Source organism: Thermobia domestica, chromosome 3, assembly GCF_964235325.1.
Source record: "Thermobia domestica chromosome 3, izTheDome1.hap1.1, whole genome shotgun sequence".
In the NCBI taxonomy this organism is placed as follows: domain Eukaryota; kingdom Metazoa; phylum Arthropoda; class Insecta; order Zygentoma; family Lepismatidae; genus Thermobia; species Thermobia domestica.
In genome coordinates, this window is record NC_137456.1 from 17,978,880 (window position 1) to 17,996,499 (window position 17,620).

A 17,620-nucleotide genomic window follows, 5' to 3' on the forward strand; every position below is an offset into this window, starting at 1 on the left:
AAAACAAATGAACAGAATACATGGTAATAGTCAATTATAATGCTTGTTGTAAACAAACTTACTTTACACTCACTTATGTAAAAAAACAAATATGCTTTTCCGACTTTCGTGAATTGTCGCAAACTATTCAATTACTTTGTAATTTAATAAGAACAATAAATCAGATATAAGTCAATTTTATTTATTTATTTTGATATTTGTGCAACAACTGAAATTTACACTCACTCACGTCTAGAATTGATATGCCCACTCATGAGACACAAAATTATGCATTTCCGTAGTATAACAAGAGAATTTTCCTTCAAAAATGACTCCAGCAGAGGATCAACATTACGACCTTCCGAAACAAAATCTTAAGCTTGAGCTAATTCACATTTCCAAATTTTGGGTTCCACAATAAGTAGTATACTTCAGAATATTTCTCTAAAACCATTCTGAGCACTCTTGTGGCTATGTGGCTGGCGTACGATTCCCAGTGGGTGCTCATATGTTTCGGATTCTGTTAAGTTATAGGCTTACGTTTCATATAGCTTTGGTGATAAAAGAGAAGCTAAATCAAAATACAACCTACTAGACCCTTTCTATTTCAACTGTGCCCTTTCTGGCGCTGCTGTCGATGTGTGTTTTCCCGTATCTTCCTCGAAAGATGAGGGACAAGCTACTGCGGCCGAGATCTTTCAATTGTTGGATGCGGAAACGTTGCCATAATGAATTATTTCACCGACTTCGCTCTGCTCTGTCTTGTTACCCATTTTAAGTAGCCTACGATCTTCACTTGTCAAGACCAAACGACTGAATGACAAATTGGCAAACACAGCTAAAGGTCATTTACTTTTTTTTCCTTCAGCAAAGAGAGGGTTTTCTCCGTCAGACGGTTGGCGGGAGTGGGGCCGAAGTATGTTTCGCATATTTTCCGAGGGCACTGCTGAAATAGATAGGCTCTAATCCACTTTAGGGGGAAAAAAAATTGCTTGCGTGGAAGAAGCTCGTCAAATGCTATGTCTGGAGTATTAAACTGGATGGTTCGACTCCTTAGACATTACGAAAGCTGAAGAAATATTTAGTGTGTTTCGAGGAAGATAAAATGGTCAAAAAGGGTAACAAAACGAATATGTTTTAAAAGCAGGTAGGAGAGAACAGAACGCTTTTATCCAATATCCTTCGTAGGAAGGCATTTGGATTGGACACATCTTCCGAAAAAACTGCCATTTTTGTAACGCCATAGAAGTAAAGATGAAGGAGGAAAGCGGGGAACACAATTGATCGATGATTCGAAAAATAGGAAATATTGGAAATTGAAAGAAGCTGAATATCGAGGAACGTAGAAAAACTTCCCAGAGCCAAATCTAAAGGGAAGGGGAGTCCTATTGGTCCCGACAGGCAGGATATTTAATAATAATAATACTTTTAAAACAGTCATTTTTACACTAAATTCCTTAGTCTATCGCTCCAACACTGCTGAATGTCTAAGTTTCCTTCATATACTATAACTGTTTCAGTAAATAAATAAACTAGTCAGCTATGTGATATTTCTTCCTCGAAAAGTTGCCAATTGAAGTATTTTCCTCACATAACTATGCTTCTTATTACATACATACATATACACTCTTATGCATAGAAGACAAAATACGAAGAACGAAATACAAGATTAGAAGTAGGAATTACGCGATATATATACAGGGTGATACAAAAATATATTTCAATATTTTGAGAACAGATTCCTCACATCAAAATGAGAAAAAAAAAAGTTCATATGGACCTGTGCTCAAAAATGGTTAGTTTCGGAGATACAGAGTGCCGAACACGTGAAACCAGTGAACTTTAAAAGTTCATAGTTCCACTACTATGAGGGCTATCGTAGTCGGGTCAAGACACCACTGAGGAACTGGTATGTGGACTATACAAATATCCATGTTTAAGAATGCTCCAGTACTTATACACCAATTTTTAGAGAGATAGGTGGAGAGTGATCAAGTACTCCAAAACAGCCTCTCTAAAAATGATTGTGCAAGTACATAAGGTTCTGAAAGATCGATGTTTGGATAGTTCACATACTATACATTGTTCGGCGTAAGCTTTAAACTGCGATAAACAAAGCCACGTGAAACTAAATCTCGCTGATTTGCTGTTATCCTACCGACGCTTGTACTCCTCCGCAAAATAGTTCATGTGATTGCATTATTACTTTTACTATGAAGCTTCATATAAAACTGCTATATTATTATAAATGACAAAAATATAATACAGATTATCTAATTATCTAATACTGCAAACGAGTGTGACTAATGAAACAATAGAAATAAACACTAAGCATGCGCAGTAATTATGGCGCCAACTCAACTGTGGACGGGTGTTCTGCTTTTAAAGTCTGAAAGATAACTGGCATGAATCCCGGTTCCGCGAATGTTGTGGTGAAACACCAACAAGATAAACCTTTACTCACTAAGCAACAATTGTTTACCAGCGAAATTCAAACACTTTTTTTTTTTAATCTTTCGAGTTTCTTTTCTTTCTTTTCTGCTGCTGGTGTAAGTATCTGGACAACACGAGACAGTATTGTCAAAATGCACGTGTATAATTTGCTCCTCCCCGCGGGGAGTGGGAGTCATACATCACTAGCCAATCGTATTTGTGACAAGCGGAAGGATACAAATATTTTGTTTATCGGAGTTTAGAGCTTACGCTGAACAATGTATAGTTCCTCAGTGATATCTTGACCCGACTACGATCGGTCCTATAGTAGTGGAACTATTCATTTTTAAAGTTCATTTTTTCACGTTTTCGACACTCTATATAACTACGAAATTACGCACTTCCCATCTCAGGTCCGTATGAACATTTTTCTTTTCTTATTTTAATGCGAGAAAACTATTGACAATTTTTTGTAACACCCTATATATATATATGGATTTTCTCTGTTACTAAACTGACGAAAGCTGCAAATGACAGTGACAATGGCCATGAGAAGTTATTGTTCTTAAGACAACAAGACATTGTGTTGTTCTCTTGATAAGCGTATTAGAACACTTAGATCTTAAAGTGTTTATCAGATAAACAATGTACAAAAGTGAAGTACAGATATCACCCTACAAGCATTTAAAAACACAAAAAATACAATTTAGCAATACGTGCTCTCATCTACGTATACTACAGAGATAGAATCGTACAAGTAGAGATAAATATCGAAATTTTTAAAATTTAATAAACAAGAGCTCAAATTTTACTGTATGTATTTGAGAATTAAAATCCTCTGTTCTTTATAAATTATTGTTTTCAGAGATATTAACTACATATTCCTTCATAAAGTAACATTAGAGAGAATTGTAAGAAATCAGTTATTATATACAAAGGGCGTCTCAAAATAATCTGACATCAATTTAATGATGTACTCTTTAAACATTCCTCAAACACCAATACTTCACGCAAACTGTTGTTTAGTAATGTTGAGCTATACTTAACAGTACGTAAAGTCCGTTAATGGCAGAAAATCCCTGCTATTCTACACAAAATCTGCTGTTACTTAGGGTTTGCCAACTGGCCAGTATTTCATCCACCTAGTCGGAAATATTACTGTTATTTTGATTAAGGCCGGTGACCGGTACAAACTTCTTACTAGTCCCTTTATGACCGGTATTTTGAAATCTGTGATCCAGAATAAAACATCGAACATCAAAAATCCTTCAATGATTAAGTTTGTAGTTGAAATGTAAGTTTAAAGAATAAATTTCATTTTGTAAATCCAAAATTGCCAGGTAAGAATTAATATACTTTTGATCATCTCTTTCGATAATTTTAAAGAAGTGGCAGTTACTGGCAAATGTAATAAAATGATGAATGTCGATTTTCATTTTCTCACTTATAGCACAATGTGTCTACTAAGCTTATTAGTGGATGTAGTAAGGATATGCAGAATACAGGTGCTAATGCACTTTTGTTCATGAGAATGCATTTCCTTCAAGTGAATGGGTCCGAACAGAGATACTTCACACTTACGCAAATATTATTGAGAATTTTTAGGGGTTCTTTTTTTTTTTTTTTTTTTTTTTTTTTTTTTTTTTTTTTCAGAATTGGCAACCCTACTGTAACTGCGAGAGACATCGAATAAGTTAGAAGTAAAAATGTGCAGAATTTTGTCTATTGTACGTCATAAAAGTTGAACGTTAACTTACATGGACGAACGTAGATTGAGGGAGTTTCCAACACAAAGTTGAGAGTCTTTAACGCTGGTTTGATTCCCGGTGGAAGTTCATGTGGGTCGTATACCACGTTAGCTGTAAGTCCACGTCTGATATAACCTCGCTGCTGAAATGGACTCTTTTAAGATCTGCTCAAAAAACCCACAAAAAATTCTGAGAATATATTTCGATCAAAAAGACGTGAACAATTACATGAAGAGTTCGACTTCTCGTCATCGAATATTGCACCGATAATAAAATCGAGCTCTCATATGGAACAGGTATGTTGCTCGTATGTGAAATGCGTACATGGGTTCTCTCAAGAACCTTGCGAGAAAAATTATTTGAGGAGATCAGGAAGAAAGTGGAAGAATAACATCACATTCACAGCCAGCTATCTAAATAACCATGGAAATTTATAAACCACGGCCATTATTGACCCTTAAACCATTCTTTCATAATAGCGTTAAAAAAAGTAGCGGGTTTAAGCTAAATTTCTTAAAAGTCTGAACTATTAAATCGAGTAAAGTCGATTATGGGAAGGAATGTGCCAATTTTAAGACTGCACTACTACATTAACTACGCTCCACTATGGCAGAGGATGTGTTAACACTACCCATTTAAAGCAAGAATTACTGAAATGGCACAGATTGATTATGACAGAGAATGCCACCTTTGCCGATTTTAAGAATGAATTATTAAATGTGATGCGGGAAACTAAAAGGGACCATTTGTCGGAAAAATTAATTTTACAGGAGAGCCAAATAACGTGAAGGAAGTCAATTTTTGACATCAATGCGTCTATTTTTTTTTTTCCAAAGTTAATGGATTTTGTAGAGGACATTTTAAAAAAATATTTTGAAACAAGTTTCATCTTTTAAGTAGTTTAACCTTTAACTTACCGCCGGCCAGCAGGCTGTAATCTTCCCTATACCACGGGTCATACCCTTTTAGGATCTTGGGTTTTTGGGGTATTTTTAGACTTTCAGTCAAGCAGCTACTGCATCGTCACTATTTACCATAGGATCATAGTTCATACCTCATTCTCTTCAGAATAGAGCAGGCTTTCAAATGGTGTCACTTGCATGCCCTTACCATATACCAGGAGAGGGAAAAAGTGATGTCAAAGGGACAATTTCGGGGAAGAAACATTTTTTCCACATTTTGGGCCCCTCTGGAACGGCCCTGTGTAAACATAGAGATCTAAAAAAAAATCTGATAAATACTAGTCGGTAGACTGAATGTGTGTGCCAAATTTCAGGTTTCTATCTTGAATAGTAAGGCCGGGAGAAATTTTATCAAGAATCCCTACAATGCCCCAAATTACCGCAAAAGACTCTGATCTCACAATCAAGTAAAAAATTTCCTGAGACATCTCTATTTACCCTAGGATTATAATCCGCCAATAATTCTCTTCAGAATAGAACTGCCTCTGAGGCGGTACCATTCACATGTCTCCATCCTGTATCTAAGGCGGAAAAATCTCGAAGAAAGGGATTTTTTGGTAAAAATATTCCTTTTTACAACTTTTTGCCCCTCTGGACCCCCCTGTTTTAACGAAAAGATCTGAGAAAAATCTGTTAAATACTACTTGGTGGACTGAATGTTTGTGCACAATTTCAATCTTCTAGGTGCAAAAGTAAGCCCGCCAATATATATATATATATATACCGACAATGCCCCATATTCCCGTATACAGAAGGATATTTTGTTAAAATTCCCTGAGACATCCCTAATTACCCTAGATCATGGTTTGCACATCATTCTCTTCAGAATAGAACTGCCTTTCAGACGGTGTTATTTACGTGTCTCCATCATGTATCTGAGCCGTAAAAGTAGTGAAAAAGGGATTTTTTGGTAATAAAAAAAATGCTTTTTTTTTTACGTTTTTGCCCCCCTGGATCCCCCTTCTGCTAACGTAGAAATCTGAAAAAAAAAAAAAGCTGCTGAATACTACTTGGTGGACTGAATGTTTGTGCAAAATTTCAATCTTCTACGTGCAAAAATAATCCCGCCAAAAATAATGAACATAGGCTTAATAAAAGAAAATATATTGTTTAAAATTATGATGTCATCACCTCCTATGTCTCGACGCAGGAAGATGTGAAACCATACGTAACGTCTTCTACAATGCCTCTGGACTTGAAAAACAAAAAAACCCAGACGAAAAAGCTGAAATAGGAGAGTTATAACGCAATGTACCATGAAACACAAGATCCCATCGCGTGTGTCATATTTGTCCAACCAACCAATATAAGTGACCAACGAATATACTCTTTTGGTACAATCGTGTCACGCGGTAAGTTAAAGATTAAGTCAATAAATAGTGATTTTGTATTTTGGAAAACTAACCTTGTTTTTCTCACAACAATCCTTTTACGTTAGTTAAGATTAGTCATTTTATAAAAAATCCTATTTTTTAAGATATTTTTTCTATAGAGGTATCTTTTTGTTCAGAATTTTAAGGTGTATTCAATGATCGTAATAACTCCATTTTGCAAATTCCCGTCAAATGGTCCCTTTCAGTTTTCCGCATCACAAATCGACTAATAGTAAGATTGACCACGATACGATCTTTGGTACGGTAGGAAGCTGTACCTTGGACAGAATACAATCTAATGAAAAGCTTTTGTTTCTGTGATGATGAACCATTGGATTTCTTCACACCACAGAGTTAATGAATGAATCATGAAATGAAATGAAATCTTTCAGTTTTATGTCTCACTCTAGGCTAAAGGAGACAGTGATGATGAGCAATGAACGCAATAGTGGAATGAATAAAGTGGAGGAAAAACGGGAGAACCCCGAGAAAACCCACGCACACTGTGTTTGTCCACCACACAGTCCACTTGGCGCGAGCTGGAATCGAACCAGGGACTCCCATGAACCAGAGGTGAACGCTCTACCACTGAGCCACCGCGGCCCATAATGACTGGTTTAGTTGCTTACTTATGTGTTGTATTGTTCATATGAAGCTATTTGCACTTCACTATACATAATCTTCTGTTGCACAGAAATGGTAAATTCTGAATTGAGAAACCAACTGGCATGTAAAATTAAATTTTGTGCACGGCTTGGAATAAATGTAATTGAGACGAAAACAATTTTAATTCCTAAAACTATCCTTGATTTTATATATTAACTAATGGTGCTGAAGATAGAAAATATAAACTGAATTCTGAGCCATGACGTCAGACAGTATATAGAACGTCAAATGTAAGTATGTTTCCTGATGTTTTTGCAACTAATGCATCATTATTATCCTACAGCATAAAATCAATACAACTCCTATGTCCCTCTAGCATCTTCTGACTATCTCTCCAGTCGAAAAATGTCTCAAAAGATAATATATGGCAAAGATGCTTCCACAGAATGATTCTTAGGACGCCTCTGACAAGTCAACACAGCACTGAAAAGCTGAGTGGCGCACGGAAGGGAAGATCCTCATCTCCGAGACCCAACTCGTTATTATATGACTGCAACATTACTAAAAATAACAGTTCACAAACTCCTTATTGAGTTCTTAAAAGAAATACCAATCCTCTCACCCAAAATTTTGGTTACGTCCTGATGCTGAAGCGAAATATATTATTTTGAAAAGAAGTTACATTATTCATAAAAGGACATGCTCTTTTATGATATTGCTTCTATCAATAAATTCTGAATGCACTGACCTATGAGAAAGTGAAACTACCTCTTGTTATAATGATTTTCTTCCTAATTTATAGGAAACCGTATAAAAAAAAAATTACCATTCATTTGGATGCTTGTCTTCAGAACGTGTCCACACAACCGTTTTGCGACGTCCTCTCTATGAAACAAATTATTATTACAGAGAATATTATAATACCTTTCGGGAAATATTGACTCATCAAAAAATTGCACAGACAGATACGGCAGAAGAAAGCATATCATTAGATTTTTTTTTTAAATCTAGTTTTTTGTAGAATAGGAGCGCAACTCACCGTGGCGTAATTAGATCTCTTCTACACTACGAACATTAGAAATATCAGTGTCGCATTTACACAAATGAATTAGCTTCGGTGAAAATTATTGTGATCTACCTTGACCAGCAAGATATATATATATATATTTTTCCTCTGAGAACTTGAAATGATTCACCTTAATTACACAAAAGATCTTATGAACAAACTCTCCAATATCACGTAACGTACCAGAGAATCAAGAAAGGATCACGTCTGCACTTGCTGCTATTCGCAAATATATATATAAGAATTAGTTATATGGAATGGGATTTTTAAGTTTTACGTCCCAGGATTATGCCGGTTAGGCTAAAGGAGACGGTGATGATGAGAAATAAATGAAATGATGGAATGAAGAAAGTGGGAGGAAACGGCAGAACTCCAAGAAAACGTAAACCACACATGCTGTTCGTTCACCACAAAACTCAACTTGGTGCGAGCTGGAATCGAACCAAGGATCCCATGCACCAGAGGTGAACGCTCTACCACTGAGCCACCGCGGCTCCAAGAATAATTAGTTGTATCTACAACGTCTACAAGGAAGCGTGTACAGAAGTATGTAAATATCGTCAATAGACTCTGAAACCCGAAAGAGATTTATAAAAAGCACGTTGTATAATCTCAAGTGTACATTCAATTTCTAATGTCCACATTTACTTTTAATTAAAATCTTAAAACAATCGACAACTTATGTCTTAACTGTCAAACCAAACACTCTTGTCCAGATTTGTAACCTATGAATTTCCGGTTCGCCTAGTATTCCACAACTTGGCGGTTTTGCATCTAATGATATGATTCTTTCTGCTGCTTCTGCCGTGGTTGTTTCTTATCGAGTCCGCAAACTCCGGGATAATTATGATACACGCTGTATATACGTCATACTTCAAGTCTATTAACATACGTCTTCGTAAACCATTATTTGTGTATTTTCTTTCCTTTTTCTAACCAATTTTTTACGGCACAGCTTTGTCCTGACTCAGCGGTTCATGGTTCACAGGCAACAATTGCCTCGTTGAGCTGCTGGAACTGAAACTATCACCGCTAGAACGATTACTTAGATGACTCGCATTGCTTAAAGGAGTTCCCGGTAAAGAGATAACTCCGCCCATGATACCATCCATTACACATCGCATTGAGGATTTTCCAGGAGTGCTCTCCACCGACACATTTGCCGATGTCGCATCCTGAAACAGAATACAAAAAATAAATTAAAATTTATTCATTTATTTAAAAAGCAGGTCAAACACAACAGTGCAATTTATGTGTATTTTCGTATCAATCTCCTCTGAGTAATAAGACTCATTTTTGCAAAATACAGGGTGTTTCAAAAGTCCCATACTACCTCTTTCAACATCCGTACGGATTGTTGTATTTATATTGAACTTGATGTAGGAAATATACAATAGGGCTATGGATACATGTTTTGGATGATGGTTCGCAGATGGCTGCCATCTTGAATTTCATTTTTTAAAATTTCAACCGGTAGGTGGGTCATGTGATACATGACCGTAGGATAGAATATGCACAGGGAGCTCCTTCTTGGCTAAACGGTTAGCGTACGCGCCTACGGCGTGGGAGACCCGGGTTCGATTCCCGGCGGGAGCTCATGTGGTTCGGATTCCACGTTAATCAGTAGATCCACGTCTCATATAGCCTCGCTGCTCAACGGGACGTTAAACTCAAAATCAACTCAATATGCACAGGATGTCAAATCTGAAATCAGTTTTCATGTATCTTTATTTGGTGCAAAGTTATTCCTCGCTATTTGGTGATTATCGCTCTTTTTGAAGGTGGTGAACCATGCCGTTAACAACTGAGGAACGTATCCAGATCGTCAAACTGTGGGGTGGGAGAAGTGGCCGTGCAGTAACAGCCGATTTCAATCACCGCCATCCTATGTCACATGTGGAGCACATTGTGTAACAAGTAAACATCAACTGTCGTTGTCCATAACTTCTTATCAAATAAAGATACATGAAATCTGATTTCAGATTTGACATCCTGAGAAAATTCTAGCCTAAAGTCATGTATCATGTGACTCACTTATAGTTTGAAATAAAACAAAAAAACTGAAATTCAAGATGGCGGCCGTACGCGAACCAATGTCCAAAAGGTTTGCCTCTAGCCCTATTGCATATTTCCTACATCAAGTTCAATATAAATACATCCGTACGGATTTTAAAAGGGGTGGTAAAGAATTTTTGAAACACCCTGTATTAAAGCGTAATTCCAATGATGCCAGAAGTATATAAGTCTAGTGCATTTACTTAATACAAGTGATAACAAAAGTGAATCCATCATATTTCATTTTAATGTAACACTTTATTGTACTATAAAAACAAAAATTCTTTTTCACCACATCTGGTGTATCCGAAGGAAGCACGGTTACTACTTATTTTAGGAAGTGGTTCTGCTGCCCATGCATATAAGCAATTATTCCTTCAACTACAATACATAATGCTACTTAAAAAAAAAAAAAAAAAAAAAAAAAAAAAAAAAAAAAAACAATCACTTGCCGGAAAATCCTTCAACACGCTGTAGTTAAAATAACTGTACTACTTGCCATGTTTTCTTTCAGATAGCTTTAAGGTAGACTGTTCACACATTTGCTACATTCTAGTCTTATAATTGTCTCCCTTATGATAATGGAAACCAGTACGTCGATGATGAAAAAGAATAATTGGAGGGAATGAAAAAAAAAAGAGTCGAGAAAATTTATAAACAAGTGAGTATCGTTTCACAGTGTGAAACCAAGACTTCCAAACTATGTGAATTCAATACTCAAACATGAAGTAGTGCATCTATAAGTACTTGTTGCAACAGAGTAATAAGATCAAAGATAGAACCTGTTACTCGGACGCTGAATTCATATCAAAAAGCCATTAGTCGCTGTCACTTATTGTTTATGTTCTATGGCGATACAGGATGAAACCAAAAATCGTTTATTTCAACCACTTCCGGTATCAATTGGATACTTAAGATAAATCTTTTCATTTATTCAATATGTATCCTACAGCATTTTTAAATAGATAGCTATCACAGATTTACAGTCCGAAATCGTACCACGACTTCTTCGCTCCAAAAGTGAGAGCTCTAACCTACCACTGAGCCACCGTGTCTTGATTAAGATGTAATCTGGTATTAATTACTCTACAATATACAGGGTGTTTCAAAACCAAACCGACAACGTTTGGGAGGTGATTTCTGACACCAAGATAAGGCAAAAAGTATAGACCAACCTGGGTGCACATCCTTTCGGAGTTATGGGCTGCTGAAAACATGAACTTTAAAGGTTTATAACTCCAATAGTATGGGACCTACCGTAGTCGGGTCAAGACTTTACATAGGAACTAATACGTGCGCTATCCAAAAATACATGTTACAGAACCCTGCAGTACTGACGAAACAATTTTTATAGAGGGAGTTTGGCTACGGGCATATAATTTGAAGTACTCATCAACTACCTCTATAAAAATTGTTGCAGAAATACCGCAGGATTCTGAAACTTGGATATTTGGATAAGGCACATACTAGTTCCTAAGTGAAGTCTTGACCTGACTACGGTAGGTCCCATAGTTTTGGAGCTATGAACCTTTAAAGTTCATTTTTTTTCATGTTTTCGGCAGCCTATAACTCCAAAAGGAAAGATCTGTGCACCCAGGTTGGCCTTACTTTTTGTCTTATCTTGGTGTAAAGAATCACCTCTCAAACGTTGTCGATGTTGCTTTGAAACACCCTGTATATGGTTCCAAAAACTGACTCTTGTTAAGTGCTACTATGAAGCTGAACTTCCTTCAGAACTACTCAATCATGCATCTACATGCAATGCATTACTGTCCAGTGTCGATTTAACAGAGATTTTCGCACTTTTGTGATTCTTGTTACTTAGTCAAAGTTTAAGAGAACTACGGTAGGAAAGGTATCAAGCATGATTTTTAAGTGGGTGTATTCTTTAAGCCTATTGATCTGTTTTTTATTTGAAAAAGTAGAGAACACCTACATTGTGAAGATCATACACAGGCAGAGCCGTGAAATGCTCATTAAGCAGGAATCTACTCCTTCTATATGACCGTCTGCTGACTTTTTCTTTACAGAGAAAATAAATAATGATTGCTTAATTACAAATGGTTCGGTGTCAAGCGTTACAATTGTATTTATTTTGACCTGCGACCAATTCCAAAAAAGCGAAGAGTTTACACGTTTATTTGCAAGTATGTTTTCCCAATGTACTGAATGTACTTCATTCGTATTAAATAATGTTCTTCAACACAAATAGTGATAACTCGCTTAGGAATATTACCAATTATTTAATTTAATTCTTGAATATTCCTTATACTTCCTAGAATACTGCAATTGAAGGCCATAGAATTCGACTAAATACAATCAGACTTTTTAGAAACCAATTTCGATTCCAACTACATATACACGAACAGAAATAAGGAAATTTGCAGGCGGAACCACTGTTTCATGGTCATATTATTAATATAAGAAACAAATCTCTTATAAGGGTAAGCTAGTTTCCCTTTCATTTTTTTTTTCAGTTATCAAATTTTCTTCTGGGTAGCTTTTCTACTTCAGATACCTACAAAAATACTATTTATGGTCAGCGTACGAGCCTGCAGCGCGATAGAACCGGGTTCGACTCCTAATGGAAGCTCTCATGTGATTTGGATCCCGTGTTTTAAGCTGTAATCCCACGTCTCATATAGTCTCGGCGCTGATGCTACCTAGTGGAATACAGTTGCTGTTATGAGATGTTTCATATTATCTGGATGACTTTATATGCTTCAGCAACAAGCAGTCACCAGTAAACATTTTCTAAATACTGATAATAATAATTTTACTCTTAATACAGTATTTTATATGTACTAGAACAACTATAAGGAAGAAATTTAAATCTTATTCTTTTTCACAATATTATTTGCTTTGTTCGTGCTCTTAGTGTTAACCCACATAATTACTACAACAGAACGAACAAAACCTTTAACGTCCCACGTTATGCCCTTTAAGCTAAGGCAGACAATGAATAAGGCAAGTGAATGATGATGGAAAAATTGGTGGAATGATAATGTGTGAGGAAACGGGAGTACCCCAGTCATGATGTCCAAAATAAACTTACTTGACTGGGGATCGAACAATGGACCCCATGCACCAGAGCTAAGTGTTCTACCACTGAGCCACAGTGCTCCACTACAGCAGAACGAACCTCTTATCAAAATAATGGAAACACCTATAGTTTGCAAAACGAAAGATGTTAATACTGAAGATATAAGTGCAGCGCGTGGCCGTTGTTAGTCATATGTTAGGTAGAACGTAGTATGACAGACAGGGTAGAACGGAGGTGTGTGTTGAAGAGTAGTGATGAAAAATCGAAGACCTGTCTGAGTTGCAAAGAGGCCAAATTATAAGTGCGCAGTCAGCTGGCCGGAGGGTATCTAAAGTGAGGAATGTGTCGCGAGGAACAGTTTTCAAGATGATGGCAGCCTATACACAACTCAGGGCAAAACGACAGCGGCGAAGAGGAATAGAGGACAGAAGAGAACCCTCAGTTATAGAGATCGTCCAGCATTCAAGAGGATTGTCACAACGACCTCACGAGACAGAGATCACCGACCATTGAAGAGGACTAACAAAAAGAACAATGACATTTTTCAGTACAAACTTAGCTTTTAACAAACTTAAATCTGAATTAAATTACTCGCTAAGCAAAACGATACGTTTATTGTAAAAAAAAATATCAATGTGTAACAGTTTCGCCAATTATCCACGTTGGCTTCATCACACACTATGAACACACAGCTAGTGACAGATTTAATGTAAGACACAGTGGAAACGTTCCCTGATTCCTGATTGGCTACTGCAGGCTGTTACAACTAATCCTATTTTACCAGAAACCAAAATACAAAATAGAAACCAAAATCGTTAATTCCCTTTCCCCTCCCTGTTTATACTATATGCATTCATATTTTACAACTAGGTCTAATCTCATTTACAAAATAATCTTACAAATAACTCTTAAATATGAATACTATATAAATAAATAATATAAATAATACAGAATTTGGAATACCGAAAAAGCTAATTAGATTAAGATATGTTTAAATGAATCCCAAAGTAAAGTAAAAATTTTTGTCTATGAGCCTTCAAGCCTGAAACAAGGAAATGCGTTGTCGCCATTATTATTCAACTTTGTTCTGGAGTACGCTATAAGAACATCAAAGACAGCAAAAACGGCCTACAGTTGAATGGTATTCACCAGGTTATGGAGTATGCTGATGACGTAAATTTAATAGGAGATGATAGGAGAATAATAAAAATGCAAAGGTCTTATTAAATGTTTGCAGGGAAATGGCTTTGGAAGTAAATGCAGAGAAAACTAAATATATGGAAGTTCACCGAGATCATAATACTGCAAATTATGGATGCGTTAAAATATCAAATAATACTTTTGATAAAGTGGATACTTTCAAATATCTAGGATCAATATTAACAGACGAAAACCATATTCACGAAGAAATTAAATGTCGACTGAAAGCACGGAATTCGTGTTATTATTCAGTTTAACATCTCCTGTCGTCGCGAATTCTGTCGTGGAATTTGAAACTTAAAATATATAAAATAATAAACTGCCTGTTGGTTGCGAAACATGGTCGCTTACTCTGAAAGAAGAACGTAGACTGAAAGTATTTGAGAACAAGATCCTGAGACGAATATTCGGACTTAAGAGGAACGGGAATGGGGAATAATATAAACTTCATAACGAGAAACTATATAATTTATACAGTTTACCAAACATTGTTAGGATCATCATCAAATCTAGGAGGCTCAGGTGGGCAGACCATGTAGCCAGGATGGAAGAAAATAGGAACGCTTTCATAGTCTTAACTGGAAAACCAATCGGAAAACGACCATTAGGAAAACTTAGGCGCAGATGGGAGGACAACATTAAGATGGCTCTCGCAGAAATAGGACTAGAAAGTGGAAACTGGATCCAATTGGCTAAGGATAAAAGTCAGTGGAGAGCTTTTTGTACGCGGCATTGAACCTCCGGGTTCCATAGGCCATAGAATTAGTTAGTCATAAATAAATAAATAAATAAAATACTACAAGTAATAGTAAATAAATAAATACTAAATTTACAAAAATAAATCTGTACAATTAACTTATTTAATCTTTAAGGCTCCTTAACAATTTACCCCACTGCTCAGCAATTTTAAGTCCTGAATTCCCGTTTACGACTTTATCGCCTTCTATTTCAATAAATCTTGCATCCTTCTATTTCCTGACTAACGATCTGTCTTCTTGGCCCAATACTTTCATTTCACTCCAATTATCTCTTCCACTTTCTTTACCTCTTTTTTCGATTGGTATAAGGGGGAAACAAGAAAATAGTAGCGTGAAGAACTCGGTGGAACTGAAGAGAAGGTTGGAGAAATAGGACAGATTAGAGGTAAAAATACCATGTTTAGCGTTGATGTGAAAGCCATGTTTCCTAGTTTAAGAAGAAATAATGAGGGTGATTATAGAACAGATGAAAGATAGTAGGATTAATGGCTGGAGTGAAGGTCTGAAAGAGCCATTAAGCCTCATGTCGAACAGTTACTTTTTAATAGGTAGGGGCACGAGTTTTTCGCACTAAGAATTTAAACATTTCGCGTTTCATTTTTCATATTTCGCGTTTTGTCGCATTTTCCAAATAAAGTTTCGCATCTTGTAGCTTTTGTGGAAAAGGTATTCTCTGACATTTTTACAACTGTTCCTTTTATTCATAGATCACTACAGAAATAAACCATTAATTACCTAAAATGAATATTTCATTTGACATTGTAAATTCCACTTATCGAAAATACTATATATGCACCCAAAATGCACCGTTCATGCCACATTCTACCATTCCGTCAGCGGAAAACAGACGTTTACGTATTTTTAAAATTTCGCGTTATTTCGCGTATCGTTAGAAGTTTCGTGCAAAACTGCCAATTTCGCGTTTTATCGCGCAACGGAAACCAATGAAAATACATATAGAACATCATAAAACGTCAAGAAATTGAATTACTTAATTCTGACGCATTTCGTTTTATCGCGCATTGCGAAAAACTCGTGCCTCTAGTAATAGGTGATAGGTTGGTTAAAGTTAAGGAGTTGAACATAGGATCAAGATTGAGTCCAGTGTTGGCAGAGATTGCCATGAATGGTTGGCAGACGAAAGTTAAGGTCAAAAGGAGGTGAAAAATTAATAATTTTTAGTCAATATGTTGCCGATTGTATAGGAATATGGATTGGGACACGAAAACAGCTGGAGAAATTTGTGAAAGAGACTGAAGATAAAGAAAAAGGCATAGAACTGGAGTTGGAAGTGGAAAATGAAGAGACACTAGTGTTCTTAGACATGAAGACAAGGAAGTAGGAAATACTTATCTTTCATCACATACCACAATTGTACTAATCTACCGCCCCTTTCCAAGTTAAACTGAAAACTTTTCAATCTTGTAGTATTTCATGTAAGTAATAGTAAATAGTGTTTCTTAAGTAAATTCGGTGCTTACTTTACTTCTTTTGTATTTTTCTTAACTGTTTCGGTGGACGATATTACCTTCATCAGTTAGTGTATTCACATTCCTAATACATGTCAATATCTGAATATTAGTTACAAATTCTGGTCACAATCCTGTTGAATGTGCACAAATTGCTCGCTGCATTCAGGTTGTATAAACTATTATCCTTCCCTCTAACTTAGTTACCATAAAAACCTCACTCATATAAATCAGAACAATGTGAACGAGAATTCTCTTCTAAAATTCACAGTATTTTTTTCGTGCTTTCAAGTTCTGGGATCATCTATAAACAATTTAGACTACACAGACTATTCTATTTGTCTCCGGTCATTAAATATCAACTGCTGTTACCAAGAAATTTGAAATTAATTATTCACCGTCATGATATTCACATTAAATTGCAAATGGTGGCTATAAAAAAATTAAATAAAATTTTTCAGTTTAACGTCCCATGATTATGCCCTTGATACTAAGGAAGGCAAATGAAGGATGATTAAGGCAAATGAATGATGAGGGAAGAATTGGTGGAATGATAATAAGGGAGGAAACGGGAGTACCCGAGAAAACATACAGACACGATATTGTCCACCACCAGTGGCGTATTTAGAGGGGGGCTTCCGGGCTTAAGCTCCCCCCCCCGAAATCTTACTTACTATAGTAAAGTATATGAAATATCTTGCAGAATTTTCACATTTTCAGGCAAAGCCCCCCCCCCCGAAAGTTAGCAAAGCCCTCCCCGAAACAAAATCGTAAATACGCCACTGTCCACCACAAACTTACTTGCCCGAGGATCGAATCAGGGACCCTAACACCAGAAATAAGAGTTCTACCATTGAGCTACCGTGCCCCATGCAAATGATAGCTATGATATATTAGTATAGATTATGAAGTATATTCACACTACAAA

At 36.3% G+C, this 17,620-nt stretch overlaps 1 protein-coding gene across 1 annotated transcript in view; it reads right to left on the reverse strand.

The window, feature by feature from the left end:
* Positions 1-4,020: 4,020 nt before the first annotated feature.
* Positions 4,021-17,620, reverse strand: part of Mrgn1 (Mahogunin ring finger 1) — a 60,433-nt gene continuing 46,833 nt past the window's right edge. The window contains exon 12 of the mRNA XM_081750517.1: positions 4,021-9,342. Within this exon, the coding sequence (XP_081606643.1) occupies positions 9,112-9,342 (231 nt within the window). The 3' untranslated portion in view covers positions 4,021-9,111. The remainder of the gene's footprint in view (positions 9,343-17,620) is intronic.